At 52.0% G+C, this 15,173-nt stretch overlaps 1 protein-coding gene across 1 annotated transcript in view; it reads left to right on the top strand.

Moving 5' to 3' along the window:
* The first annotated feature begins 5,228 nt into the window (after positions 1-5,228).
* LOC141978932 (E3 ubiquitin-protein ligase TRIM11-like) overlaps positions 5,229-15,173 on the top strand; it is a 56,672-nt gene continuing 46,727 nt past the window's right edge. The window contains exons 1-2 of the mRNA XM_074941328.1: positions 5,229-5,485; positions 13,117-13,232. Of these exons, the coding sequence (XP_074797429.1) occupies positions 13,208-13,232 (25 nt within the window). The 5' untranslated portion in view covers positions 5,229-5,485; positions 13,117-13,207. The remainder of the gene's footprint in view (positions 5,486-13,116; positions 13,233-15,173) is intronic.

Below are 15,173 nucleotides of genomic sequence, written 5' to 3' on the forward strand. Positions count from 1 at the left end.
TATTAAATCAAGAGGACGGAGTGGAGTGAGGGTTCTTCTCCAGCATCCTCCCTTCCTCTTGGGCTAGGCTCTTTCCCTTCATGCGGCTCACTTCTCTCGGGCCGGGCGAGGGGCTACCTCACAGAATATTGACCTTACTCTCTGCTCTGGAGCGGCTCCTCCCCAGTGCCGTGTCTTCCCCTCTTCTCCCAGGACAAGGAAGGAAGGACCAGCTGGGGGAGGGAGATCCCTAGGGGGTTTAAATCGGTGACCAGCCGCCTCCTCAACTCCCCTACCTGCAGATTCAGTCTCTTTCCTCCATGTCTCTACTGTTCTGTGTCTGGGTGTGAAACAGAGGAATCAGTCAGGTGCCCGGGAGCTCCCCGGGATCCAGGAGTGTCCCGGCCAGAACAGGGCTGCTGGGGAGTGTGAGAAATGGTCCCAGCCTCCCCCAGGGCTGGGCTCTGCCCCTAACACTCAGCTTTTCTCTCCCCTCCAGCGAACGTGACTCTGGATCCAGACACGGCCCATCCCATCCTCGTCGTGTCTGAGGATGGGAAAAGTGTGAGACGAGCAGACGCGTTGCAGGACCTGCCGGACACGCCGGAGAGATTCGACACATGTCACTGCGTGCTGGGCTCGGAGGGGTTCACCTCGGGGCGACGTTACTGGGAGGTGGAGGTGGGGAATGGGAAATACTGGGCTGTGGGGGTGGCCAGAGAGTCTGTGAGGAGGAAGGGACGGATCAGCCCTAGCCCTGAGGAGGGGATCTGGGCTATGGGGATAAACGGGGTTAAGGGGCATTGTAAAGTGTACCATTTTTTCTCCTCCCCTGGCACCCGTTTGATCTCGTGGGATAACATAAAGAGGATAGGGGTTTCTCTAGATTACGAAGCGGGGCAGGTGGCATTTCTGGATGCTGATTGGAAGTTCCTCTTGTTCTCTTTCCCTCCGGCCTCTTACAATGGGGAGAGGATCCACCCTTTCTTCTGGGTGCGGGGATCCCAGCTCGGACTGTGTCCTTGAGACAAGGGGCTGGGGAGATGGGGAGTGTCCCCCTGGGAATGATAAAATGGGCTTCTCTAGCCTCCAAGATCCCAACCCCTGCGTCCCTGGAGGACTCCCATCTCTCCGAGCCCCTGGACCGCTCCTCTCCCCGAAGCGGCAGAGTCTCAGCGTGCCCATAAAGAGCCAGCTGGGGCCTGGCCAGAGAATCTCCTTGCAGCAGGTGTCCCCCGGCCCATGTCTCACTGCGCTGGGTGGCTCTGGAGGGCTCTAGCGGGGCTGCCCAGGCTTGGAACCAGCACCCCAGTAGGTCCAGTGCCGCCCAGGAGCGGTCAGACCCGGCACGGGGACCCCCTTAATTCTTTGGGCCACGGAGCCCCTGGCTGGGTGACTTCTGCGGGGGGAGGATTTTGGGGGTAGGAGGCTGAGTTTTGTCGGGGGCTGCCGGTGGGGCAGCTGCTGGGTTTCTGTGATGGGGTTTTCTGAGGAGCTGAAGGGAATTAGGCACCCAGATCCCTTTGTAATTCCCTCCCTGCGGCTCTGTTGGAAATCCCAGCTGTGCAGTGTAAGCTCTTCTCCGAGTTCAGAGCAATCTGGGTAAAGATAAAGATCCCAGCTGTGCAGTGTAAGCTCTTCTCCGAGTTCAGAGCAATCTGGGTAAAGATAAAGATCGCTCCATAAGACGTCCGTGGGTTTTATGTCGTTGGCGGCTGGCTCTTTAAACTCCCGCTCGCTCACGTAACCCTCCTTGCCAAAGCGGGTAGGCTTCATGGGGCTGGATGGCCACGGTTTAATGGATACCTTTTCAGTGGCAACGGGCCCTTGTGCCTACCTACTAACCGCCCAGCGGGATCTCCAGAGGGAAGAGTGGGCCTGATTCTTAGTTACACAAACGCCTCTGACGCCACTCGGGCAGCGCAAAGGGGCCTTTACTACATTACTAGGTGTGTCACCGTAGCATGTCGGAGTCCAAGTTACGGACCGGGACCCGCTGTACAAACGCAGAAAGAAAAGATGTCCCTGCACCTGGCAGCTTCCAGTGCAAGGCAAGCGACCAGAGCTGGAGACAGACAGACAGACAGAGGGGGAAGTGCAAGGGGACAAGGAGACGGCACTGCTCAGCCGGACAGGCTGGGATCTCAGAACACCATCGGCCTTTCTGCCGGCCAGTTTCCTGTGGCGAAGAAGAGGATTAGGAGTGAGGAGGGAGCTTTGTGCATCTCTGGGAAGCTGCTCCCAAGCATGAGGGGCCGTGTGGGGGAAAGCAGGAACGTGCTTGTTTGAAAATGCGGCAAGTGGGTGATGGAGGCTGGGATCGTGGGCTGATAGCCGGTGGGGGCTGACCTTTTGGTAACGAATGGGGATAGTAGGTGGCGGGAGGCACCATTCATGCCGGGCCTTGGAAGTGAAGAGAAGCGGCGTACGTTTGATGTGCCCTGCCTTACTCCGCTCTTTTTTCTCCACCCGAGGGGTCTTCCACGCGACTCCTCCGAGCTGCCGGTCTTCCACCAGGACCTCCTCTGGACCTGGAAGCTGCTCTTGGCGACCAGGTCCATGGCGGCTGCTGAGGGGCAGACCGAGTGGTGCCCCTGCTCCGCAGTCCCCAGCTTGGTGTGCATGTGATGGAGTTATCCCTCAGTGCACCGGGGGCTGGTCCTGGGAGGTACCGCCAGGATCGCAGACCTAGGTGATGACTGGGGGGGTGCCTTGATGCTCGGCCGGTGCATGGGGCTCTTCACCCTTCGTGTGCCCTGGAGGTGAGGTCAGCTTTATCACCCACCTCTCAGACCTTTCCTGAGTGGGTCCTATGGGAGGGATGCTCCCTGCCAGCCCCGGCCCTCTGGACCATGCCATCGGGCCCCTGTTCCCCGGTTCCCCCCATCAGCTTCTGGCTCTGCATAACCCAGCTGGCTGCATGACCTGCCGCCGTTCCACTTCTGAAACATTGCCTAGGAAACCGCTGTACACACTCGCGCTGCATCCCCCTTCACTTCCTCACCTCGTGTCCCGGCCTGACACCAAGTGACGGAGCCTGCTGCCAACTGTGCAGGGCGAGGAGCCCCGGTGGGCCAGTCTGTCTTCCACTCGGGTCCTGCGGCCTGCCTGGGATAGTCCTTGGCATCGCCTTCATGAAGCCGTGAGCACGGACATGTACCTGGTGTGGTTCACCCCCCTCCCCGAAAACTTGGGGCGTAAGGAAGACCCTGATGCACATCTGTCTGGAGTGCGCCCGGCTGCAGCCCCCTGGACGCCTTTAAGGGTTCTCTGCTTGGTGTCCCCCTCTGGATCCCTGCTTTTGACCCTCTGACCCTCACTCCTATCCCTGTTTTCTCCGTTTGTTGCCCTCCGAATTCTTTTGATGCGTGGGTCCAGTGGCTCTTCCCCTTAGGCCAGGGAAAAGGGGGGAGCTTTTGATGTGGGTGGGCTTGTGCCTGCCCATCCCTGGCAATTCAATACAACTGTATGTCTAACAAAATGGGCTTAAATAGTGATATTGGGCCAGGCTTTCGCCTGCTTTAAGTCGGCAAAGCTTCATTGGGTCTAGGCTAATTTACCCCTCCCTGAAAATCAGGCCTCTCTAACTGGCACAGAGACAAGATTTGAACAGGGAGTCTCCAGCCTTCAGGGGGTGTGCGTTGGCCACTGTACTAGAGGAGATCCTTGCTGGGGTTTCTCTCAATCTCTCTTGTAGAAGTGATTCCACTGCATTTCAATAAATATTAATTGGGCCAGAGAACAAGCAAGAATCATTGTGTAGTCCAGAATACTCCCCTCTCCCCCCCCCGGACCAGTGGTCAGGGTGTTTTAAGGATGGGGAAACTGAGGTAAGCAGCTTGCTCTCAATATATACAGTAGCAGACCCAGGAATCGAACCCAGCAGCTCGCACTCCACGTGCCCGGGTCTCTCTGCTAGATAGTTCTGGAGACAGCATGCTGTCCGTCACTGCTGAAAAGATTTACACACACACTGGACAGAAAGGGTCTTGTTTACTATGGTGTAAACGGGAAGTAAAGCCGCTGAAGTTAGCCTCCTTGTTCCAGACTCTGAGAGCGGAAGCCAACCCAGCGTTTCTCAAATGCGGCCGCATGCGACCACCAGGGCCTCTTCTTGCGGCCGCAGCCTCCTGGGCTGCGTTTGGGGGCTGGGGGTGTTGGCAAAGCAGGGGCTGCCTGCAGGGGTTGGTCGCTACCCCCTTCCAAAGCCACAGACCCCGTAGGAGCAGACAACCAGTGGCCTCGCTCAGCAACTGGCTGTGCGGCGGTGGGCTCCGTCCCTCAGCCGCAGGGTTTTGGGCGCCATCCCTGGACTCATCACCTCCATCTCCCCTGCCTCCTTACCCACCTCCTCATCCAGGGCCTGACTTGTCCCCCAGCAGGCCAGGGCTGAGCAAGTCTGCTGTGAAACGTGATATTAACAAATACGTTCACAGGAGCAGACTTACTAACGAGCAATCAAAATAAAATAAAATAAAAATCACACCATCTTAGTTTTGTTTCTATTCTGTTTCGGTCCAATAAAGAATAGAGACCCCTGTACATTGTTATTATGGAGTCTGCAAAAAAACCCAACCCTACATAAATAAATTACAGTGACATGGACATGTATATATGTGCGTATTTATTTGTTTTTCCTAAAGTTAATGATGTATTTTAGGACAAACTCTCAGCCCGGCCACCAGCAAGAGCGGCCGCCAAAAATTATGCTGTGAGACCCCCATGACCCACGAAAGGGAGCGAGAGCGAGACCTTGCCCCGCAGAGAGTAGCCCCTATAAGGGCTTGGGCTGGCCAGAGCTCCTAGCCATGGGGCAGACCCAGGCGGCAGAGACAAAGAAGCATTACAGAGGGCTAAAGGAAGAGAGAAATCCCAGCTGGCCTTGGCCTGCCGTCGCCCGAGGGGAGTTGCCCTCCGGTTCCCACAGCCAGAGACTCCGAATCACACGCCACCGCCTTTAAGGAAAGACGAATCCTCAATTCCGGGAGACTCCCGGCCAGTCCTGGAGGGCTGGCAACCCCAGCAGGCGTGGGGGCCTGGGGGGGCAGCGTGAGGGGGGGGCTGCTGGGATGGACCCCAGCCAGGACCCCCAAAGCTCCTCACCCCATTTGTGGGAATTTTGACCCCCCCACTGCCCCGCCCCCTTCCGGGGTGGGGGGGCCCCCAGCGCCTCCCCCTTTCTGACCCCCGCACCCTTTGCCCCGCTCCGCCCCGTGTTTCACCCCCCCCCCCGCTCGGGACAGGCTTAGGCCCCTGCACAAACACTCCGCCCCCGGGAAGTGCAGGGCGCGGCTGCGGGGGGGTCAGCAGCTGGGGACTGAGCCTGCTCCCTGGCGCAGATCGGGAGCAGAGACGTTGTTTGCTCCACGGTCATCGCCCCTGCGAGCAGCCAGCCCTGCCCCAGCCCCAGCCCCAGCCCCACAGCTCCCGGCGGGGAGGGGAGCTGCGGACCGCCCTGCAGCCCCCCGGCGCTGGGGCGGGGAGGGGGAGAACCCCAGGAGCAGAGGTGAGGCGGGGAGGTGCCTGTGGGGAGGGTCAGATTGGGGGGGGGGGTTGGCGTGGGCGATGGGGAGGAGCAGATGTGGGGGGCGGGCAGGGGCAGGACTTGGGTCTCCAGCAGATCTGCAGGCAGAACTGATGCGGTGGGGGCGAGGATTGATTTGAGGGTTGGGGCCGGATAAGTGGCTGGGCAGGGGGCCCAGCAGATGTGGGGTGGGGGGCGGGAGCTTGTGCAGAGAGACCAAAATCACTTTACTGGCTACATGTGGGTGAGGGGCTCTGCTAGTTCTCACCCACCCCCTGGGGGTGGCGGGGGAGGGGAGGGTCAGGTATCAAAAGACACCAAACCCACAAGAGCATCTTTAAAGAATATTTTTGTGGTTAATGTCCCTGCTTTGAGGGATCGTTTCCCTGATTTTTGGCAGCTGACTCAGGAGTTTTGACCCCTCCAGGTGGCTACATTTTCCCCAAAGACTCTGGGGCTGTGACTCTCCCAGGCCCCCCCCCCGAGCTCGGGAAAGCCAGATTTACCCTGTGCAGGGAACCCGGGGAGAAGTCTCCAGGGTGAAGCTCCTTGCACCCTGGGTCTGGTGTATTTCACAGACCCTGTCCCTCTAGACAGTGGGCGCAATTTCTGCCTAGCCCGAACCACCCAGTGCTGGGGAGGGGGGGTCGGATACACGCGTCTCCTGCCCTCAGTGCAGACAGGCTGCGCCACAGAGAAACCTCAGGCCGGCCAGAGAGCTGGGAACTTCCCGGGGAGCCCCAGCTCCAGTGGAAGTCAGATTGAGAAGCCCCTTCTGTTTACAGGACGACATTTCTTCGTGCTTGAACGTCTGCACCGAGACTGGGATTGCCCTGAAATCCGCTGTGCCTCCTTTGACAAAGGGGTTCTTAAAATATGGCCCCTCCCCCTGAAAAGTTTTTCTTAAAGTTGAGGGCTTTTCTGACAAATTTTTGCACACGCTTGGGGAATCAAGTCCTGGCTCTGATTGGCCCCCAAAGGATCTCGCTGGCATTCGTCCCCACTCGTGCTGACTCTGTGCACGTGGGAGCGGGAGCTAGCCTCTGGCGGCCAGGGGGTGCAGCTGGCATACAGGGGCTGCTCCGAGCCCTGCTGCTCAACGCTGGGGCGCTGCCCAGGCCAGAGAGGGTCGCTGCTGCTGAGGGCATTAGGGTCCTGGAGCAGAGATTGGATGCTTTTAAAAGTGAGGGGGCCCTGGCTTCCAGCCCCCGCTCGTTCCAGCACCTCTGCTCAGGCCAAACTGGCTGCTGTTCATAGAATCATAGAATCATAGAATATCAGGGTTGGAAGGGACCTCAGGAGGTCATCTAGTCCAACCCCCTGCCCAGAGCAGGACCAATCCCCAATCAAACCATCCCAGCCAGGGCTTTGTCACGCCTGACCTTAAAAACTTCTAAGGAAGGAGATTCCACCACCTCCCTAGGGAACCCATTCCAGTGTTTCACCACCCTCCTAGGGAAATAGTTTTTCCTAATATCCAACCTAAACCTCCCCCACTGCAACTTGAGACCATTACTCCTTGTTCTGTCATCTGCCACCACTGAGAACAGTCTAGATCCAGCCTCTTTGGAACCCCCTTTCAGGTAGTTGAAAGCAGCTATCAAATCCCCCCTCATTCTTCTCTTCCGCAGACTAAACAATCCCAGTTCCCTCAGCCTCTCCTCATAGCTCACGTGTTCCAGTCCCCTAATCATTTTTGTTGCCCTCCGCTGGACTCTCTCCAATTTATCCACATCCTTCTTGTCGTGTGGGGCCCAAAACTGGACACAGTACTCCAGATGAGGCCTCACCAATGTCGAATAGAGGGGAACGATCACGTCCCTCGATCTGCTGGCAATGCCCCTACATATACATCCCAAAATGCCATTCGCGTTCTTGGCAACAAGGGCACACTGCTGACTCATATCCAGCTTCTCGTCCACTGTAACCCCTAGGTCCTTTTCTGCAGAACGGCTGCCGAGCCATTCGGTCCCTAGTCTGTAGCGGTGCATGGGATTCTTCCATCCTAAGTGCAGGACTCTGCACTTGTCCTTGTTGAACCTCATCAGATTTCTTTTGGCCCAATCCTCTAATTTGTCTAGGGCCCTCTGTATCCTATCCCTACCCTACCTCTCCTCCCAGTTTAGTGTCATCTGCAAAAGTAGTCAAAAGGCTGAGTTTGCAGGCAACACAGGGATCAGGTGGGGAGAGGGTGTGTGGGAAACACCAGGAGTCTCTGAAACTGTTCTGTGAAGAGCATCAAAGTTCTGTCTGTCTGGTTTGCAGTCTGTCTCGGGCTCACAGAGCTCACACAGTGGTTCCCATAGAGAAGGCTGCCTGGGAGTGTACAAAGTAGGGAATTGCTGTCAAGTTCAACGAGTTGTAAGTCTGGATTTTAAATACAGTGTAATTTCGCCTGGCACAGCAGTAACTGCATCATTCAGCTCAGTAAAGCCTGTGTTGTAGGGGAGAGGTGATAAAACGTAAATGATCTGGCAGTGTGGCGTGCAAGACAAAAAATGAAATCTTTCCAGATACCTGAGGTGGGAAACTTATCTGAGGAGCTGAATCCTTTTCAAAACCAGCTCCCGCTGGTGAAATATGGGAACTGGTTACAGAACAGAAGCTGTTAAAGGATCAGTGAGGTTTAAGTTATGAGAGCTGCAGGCCGGAAGATGTGGGAGCGTTGCCTTCAGACTGGAGAAGGGGGAGTTACAACGCTGTTATTTACACAATACATGAAAAGGCCGCTTTTACAGATCCAGACTAACCCGGCGACCCCTCTGATGCTTTCTAGCCCTTGTGGCTTTCACTGTGGTTGTGTCATTTCTTGCATTGTTGGATCATTTGATTCTATTTTTCCCCCCTCTGGCATCTCTGTCAGTGTAATGCGGAGTCCTGCGGCTCTGGATCTCCCTTCCCAGAGGCCACTGATAACACAACATCCTAACCATGTCCGACATGGAAACATCCCTCGTCAGAGATATTGGGGGTAAAGGACAAAGGTGGGACAGGATCCTCTCCCAAGTAACCACAGGGTACAGTTGAGTGTCAGAAATCTCAGGGTTTGCAAAGAAGTTCTCCCTCCTACACAGGAAGAAACCCCAGGCTGCCTTCATGTTCCCGACCAGCTCTTTTCCTATAAAAGGAGGGGCAGAAAATTGTCTGAATTTCAGTTCCTGGAGGAATAAGAGTGACTCCTGCTGGAAAAGCTGGACAAGGAGATTGGGGATATTTTTGTTCCGTATCTTCACAAACTCAGTGAGTTGATCAGTGAGATAGAAGGGAAGTATCTGGGGGGAGCCGGGGCCGTTATAGTGGGGACATAGGAGAGATGAGAGAGAACATGGGGGGAAATCAAATCGGTATCTTAGATGTCTGTACACGAATGCAGGAAGTATGGGGAATAAGCAGAACTAGAAATGCTAGTAAATAAACACAACTATGACCTAGTTGGCATCACAGAGACCTGGTGGGATAATACACGTGACTGGAATATTGGTATAGAAGGGTACAGCTTGCTCAGAAAGGACAGGCAGGGAAAAAAGGGAGGAGGTTTTGCCTTATATATCGAAGACGTATACACTTGGACTGAGGTTGAGATGGAACTAGGAGATAGACTTGTGAAAGTTTCTGGCTAAAGATAAAAGGGGTAAAAAACAAGGGTGATGTCATGGTAGGGGTCTACTACAGACCACCTAACCAGGAAGAGGAGGTGGACGAGGCTCTTTTTAAATAACTAACAAAATCATCCAAAGCACAGGACTTGGTGGTGATGGGGGACTTCAACTACCCAGATGTCTGTTGGGAAAATAACACAGGAGGGCACAGATTATCCAATAAATTCTTGGAATGTATTGGCAAAAAAAAATTATTTCAGAACGTGGAGAAAGCTACTAGGGGAGAGGCTGTTCTAGATTTTATTTTGACAAATAGGGAGGAACTGGTTGAGAATTTGAAAGTGGAAGGCAGCTTGGGTGGAAGTGATCATGAAATGGTCGAGTTCATGATTCTAAAGAATGGTAGGAGGGGACAAGAGAACAATAAAGACAACAAGGAGTCCTTGTGGCACCTCAGAGTGAAAATACAGGAGCAGGTATAAATACATGAAAGGATGGGGGGTTGCTTTACCAAGTGTGAGGTCAGTCTCACAAGTTAAATCAATTAACAGCAGGATACCCAGGGAGGAAAAATAACTTTTGAAGTGGTAAGAGAGTGGCCCATTACAGACAGTTGACAAGAAGGTGTGAGTAATAGTAGGGAGAAATTAGTATTGGGGAAATTAAGTTTAGGTTTTGTAATGACGCAACCATTGAGTTTACTAATACTAATTTACTCTTAAAAAGAGTCCTACAAAAAGTGCAAACTAGGTCAAATTACAAAAGATGAATATAAACAACTAACACAAGTTTGTAGGGACAAAATTCGAAAGGCCAAGGCACAAAACAAGATTAAACTAGCTAGAGACATAAAGGGTAACAAGAAAACATTCTGCAAATACATTAGAAGCAAGAGGAAGACCAAGGACAGGGTAGGCCCGTTATTCAATGAAGTGGGAGGGAAACAATAACAGAAAATGTGGAAATGGCAGAGGTGCTTAATGACTTCTTTGTTTCAGTTTTTACCAAAAAGATTAGTAGCAATTGGATGTCTAACATAGTGAATGCCAGTGAAAATGAGGTAGGATTAGAGGCTAAAATAGGGAAAGAACAAATTAAAAATTACTTAGACAAGTTTGATGTCTTCAAGTCACCAGGGCCCAATGAAATACATCCAACAATACTCAATGAGCTGACTAAGGAGGTATCTAAGCCAAAGTCTTGGAAAAGTCAAAGACGGGAGAGATTCCAGAGGACTGGAAAAGGGCAAATCTAGTGCCAAGCTATAAGGGAAATAAGGACAACCCAGGACAGTCAGCTTAATGTCTTTATCTGACTCCACCTCGAGGCCTAATATTCCCCAAATGGCGAAGTACAAGTATCCATAAGGGGGAAAACACATCTTCTCTCTTCCTGGGCTTCTTAACGCAGGCCTCTCAGTGATTGTTGCTCACGTTTTCTACCACATGTGGCAGGGAGGGTGTCCCCGTCCAGTGCGGGGTGAGTTCACCCTGTCCCTCAAGCGGTCCTTTCCCTTGAGGTGGTGAGGCCTAAGGACTAAAATCAACAGGGTAACCCTGGTATGCAGGGGAGTGAGGCCTAGCGGCCAGAGTCAACGGGCTTGACCCTGATTCACGGGGCAGCCCGGCCAGAGTCAATGAAGTTGCCCTCAGTCGCAGTAAGGCCTACTGGCGAGAGTCAATGGGTCCCCACTTGTGGGAAGGGTGGCGGATAGGCTAGGGGGGCCTGGCCCAGTGCCTAACAGTGACGACGTGTCCCGCCACTGAGTCAGCGAGGCTCCCACCGAAACACTTCCTACTGGACTATAGCTAGTCCCCCATCAGGGCCACTTCCTACCTTATCTTTTGGAGCTGTAGTTGAGGTGTTGTCAGGGTCTCCGGGCTTTTCGGTGCATGTGTTTCCTGGTGACTTTGATCCCTCTTGGACATCCACCGGCACTTGGGCATCAGTCTGGGTCTCCGACTTTCACGGTCAGGAGTTTCAGCTGCTCTTGGGCTGGAGCCAGCAATGAGCATCCTTCCTCCTTGGTGGCCAGCCCAGACTGAGTTGGGCTGCTTCCTTTTATACGAGTGCTACATCTGGAGTATGCCCAGCCCACAGTGAGGGGTTAACCCTTCCCCGACGAGTGCAGGGTGAGTTCACCCTGTCATACCAACCTAATAGCTTTCTTTGACAGGGTAACAAGCCTTGTGTATAGGGGGAAAGCAGTAGGTGTGGTATATCTTGACTCTAGTAAGGCTTTTGATCCTGTCTCGCGTGACCTTCTCATAAACAAACTAGGGAAACACAACCTGGCTGGCACTACTATAAGGTGGGTGCATAACCGGTTGGAAAACCATTCCTAGAGAGTCGTTATCAGTGGTTCACAGTCAGGCTGGAAGGGCATAATGAGTGGGGTCCCTCAGGGATCAGTTCTGGGTCCGGTTCTGTTCAATATCTTCATCAATTATTTAGATAATCACATAGAGAGTACACTTATAAAGTTTGCGGACGATACCAAGCTGGGAGGGGTTGCAAGTGCTTTGGAGGAGAGGATTAAAATACAAAATGATCTGGACAAACTGTAGAAATGGTCTGAAGTAAATAGGATGAAATTCAATAAGGACAAATGCAAAGTACTCCATTTAGGAAGGAACAATCAGTTGCACACATACAAAATGAGCAATGACTGCCTAGGAAGGAGTACTGCGGAAAGGAATCTGGAGGTCATAGTGGATCACAAGCTAAATATGAGTCAACACTGTAACAGTGTTGCAATATTGCAAAAAAAAGCAAATACCATTCTGGGATGTATTAGCAGGAGTGTTGCAAGCAAGACATGAGGAGTAATTCTTCCGCTTTACTCTGCGCTGATTAGGCCTCAACTGGAGTATTGTGTCCAGTTCTGGGCACCACATTTCAGGAATGATGTGGACAAATTGGAGAAAGTCCAGAGAAGAGCAACAAAAATTATTAAAGGTCTAGAAAACATGACCTATGAGGGAAGAATGAAAAAACTGGGTTTGTTTAGTCTGGAGAAGAGAAGACTGACAGGGGACATAACAGATTTCAAGCACATAAAAGATTGTTACAAGGAGGAGGGAGGTAAATTATTCTCCTTAACCTCTGAGAATAGGACAAGAAGCAATGGGCTTAACATTGCAGCAAGGGCGGTTTAGGTTGGACATTAGGAAAAACTTCCCAACTGTCAGGGTGGTTAAGGACTGGAATAAATCGCCTAGGGAGGTTGTGGAATCTCCATCATTGGAGATTTTTAAGAGCAGGTTAGAAAACACCTGTTGGGGATGGTCTAGATAATACTTAGTCCTACCATGAGTGCAGGGGACTGGCCTAGATGACCTCTCGAGGTCCCTTCCAGTCCTATGATTCTATATTTGCAATATCTCTTCCCTGGAATATGAAATGTGTGTCAGGTAGGGCTGAAATTCTCTCTCTCTCCTCTAGGATGTTAGATGCACCCCGAGCAGATACATGGGTCTCCCTCACACCCCCTCACATTTCACAATGCTAGGGAAGAGCTTGGAGAGGATGTTAGCACCACATCTCTCCGGGGCTCTACAGCCAAATATGTGGGGAAGGTCACATTTTTGATACATATCCTGAAGTTCTCACCTTTTATGGACGACTCTGGAATTATCCATTCAGTGGGAAAGATCGACCTAAAGTATTTCCTAGAGATATTACATCCCTGCGGTCTTTAGTGAGCAGATTTTTACAACACTTAACATGGGAACCTCCTGTCCCTGAGAGCCTGGAGGTCAAGGAGTGAATTAGCTATGGAGACTCAATTCCCCTTTTATCCCCAGAGCTGGTCTCTCCAGGCCAGAGTTGAAGAATATGATTGGGATCTCTGGGGCGGAAGGTTGCACTGCCCTGGCCTTTGTTTCACCTGCTCTGAAGCTGGGAGAAGGAGAGGAATTCTAACTCCAGGCCCATTACAGCAGCAACTTGCTAGCAAGAACTTATAATGAGTCACTAAATGAAATATAACTATGTGAAATTGTTTCTGTACAGTTGTGAGAGGGGGAAGTTCCAGCAGCCAGTGGAGATTTCTCCTGAACTGGAAGTGAGACTCGGTGATTTCTCCCTGAAAACTGATGCTCTAATGGAGACTCTGAGGAAATTCGAAGGTATCTAGGAGGGAAAATTGGGATAAACCTGTGAGACTGTGGAAGGAGAATGGCTCTGGCCACTTGGTTCATAATTAGATGATGCATCTATTTAATTGTTGGGTGAGAATGCCACACACTTGGGGACCAAAACACTCAGCTTTATGAATTCAAACCTTTATATGTCCCAAAAGCATGCCTTGCAATTACAATTACTATTAAAATAAGGAATGACAAAGAAGTACTGGCCAGTTACCATCTCCTGGGGCATAGGCGGATTTCTCCAATGATGCTCTGACTACCCCTTACAATGTCCAACATATTATACACATGAAAATTATATATGTATTAGTTCTTTTCCAATCACCTTTGAGTGTTCGGAATATTAAATATATATTATGTAACTCATACAATACACATGCATGAACTTTTTAAGGCCAAGGCTTTTGCTTTCCAACATATTTTCATGTTGTTGTTCTCTTTTCTGATTGGTTGATTATCACTGATTATGCATAGGCCAATTTGACCCTTTTCTGTACAGGGGGGTTGTTGTGACTTTGCTAACTGCTCCTGGGCAGTACATTTTGGGGGTCTGTTGTCTTTCAGCACATTGTGTGGTCAAAACATCTCTTTGGGCCACATAGCAATTTATGAACACATCACTTAATAACAAGGTAATTTAAAGCAACAGTTCCTTATGTCAAGCAAACTCCTAAGTAGGCCAAAGCCAAGCAAGTCAGCATAATCACACAGTCTCGGTCTGTCCAAACGGGAGCAGAAGAAATGACCCTTGTACCACTTCCCAATACTTAATGTAATAAATAGTGGAAAGCAGAGAACGAGGTAGCTGGGGCCCAGGCACCAAGATGTCTCGCATCAATTCATGACTTACCAAAGATCACAACATTCAGGCCCAAATTTCGCAAAATGGCCTAGTTTTGGCCACTGGAGTTTCTTTCCCAACTTGAGAACTCCAGGGCCCATGCTCCAGAGCTGTGTAGCGTCCTCAGCTGCAGGTGAAGTCAGTGGGAGCTGCAGGTGCCCATCCCCTCTGAGAACCAGACCACAGGGTCCTCAAGGTTGGCACCCAAAATTAAAGGCCACGCGTTCCATCTGGATCCAGTCCATCGCTATGATCCAGTCCCTGCATTGCAGGTGGGGTGGAAGAGGGAGGGGGTGGACGATGGATAGAGGGAGGTGGGCAGCGTCAAGCTGGGCCTCTGGTACGCGCACGCTGGCCCAGGCAGACGGGGGTCACTGTAATAGGGATGTAACTCTGGCTGGCTTCTGCACGTCCTTAGCCCGTGCCGATCTCTGCACCGGGCCGTGCAGCCACTGAAGAGCGGAGGCATGAATGGGATCCCCTCTCTCCTGTAGCTGGTACAAGCCCAGTGAGCCAGCCTGCCCCCTGCCTCAGTTTCCCCATGGATAAAATGATTCTATTATTGTTCATATTTCTGCCTATGGTGGATGAGGGCCCCGTCATGCCGCTCTCTGTAGAGACGCTGAGTAAACAGAGCCAACAGCTCACAATCAGAGCCAGGATTTCGCAAGCTCTGAACAGCCCGTTAGTGTCAAAGGGCCCTAAGTGGGTAAAGTTCCTGTTATGACAAAAAATCTTTGCATGATCTGGGTCTAGTTTATGACAAAAGGCAGCAAGTGAAAAAAACAAACCAGCTGGAGTCTGAAGGGGCGGGGGCGGAGGAGGGAAAAGTAACTCTCTCTCTCTTGCAGATTGTATATCCTGCGATGGTCGTGAGGCTTCGTGGCTCTTGATTGCATGGGAGATGCCTGAATGGTCCCTCAATGGCTATTAGCCAGGATGGGCAGGGATGGTGTCCCTGGCCTCTATTTGCCGGAAGCTGGGAGTGGGTGACAGGGGATGGATCACTTGGTGATTCCCTGTTCTGTTCATTCCCTCTGGGGCACCTGGCATTGGCCACTGTCAGAAGACAGGACACT

Source organism: Natator depressus, chromosome 28 (assembly GCF_965152275.1).
Source record: "Natator depressus isolate rNatDep1 chromosome 28, rNatDep2.hap1, whole genome shotgun sequence".
NCBI lineage: Eukaryota > Metazoa > Chordata > Testudines > Cheloniidae > Natator > Natator depressus.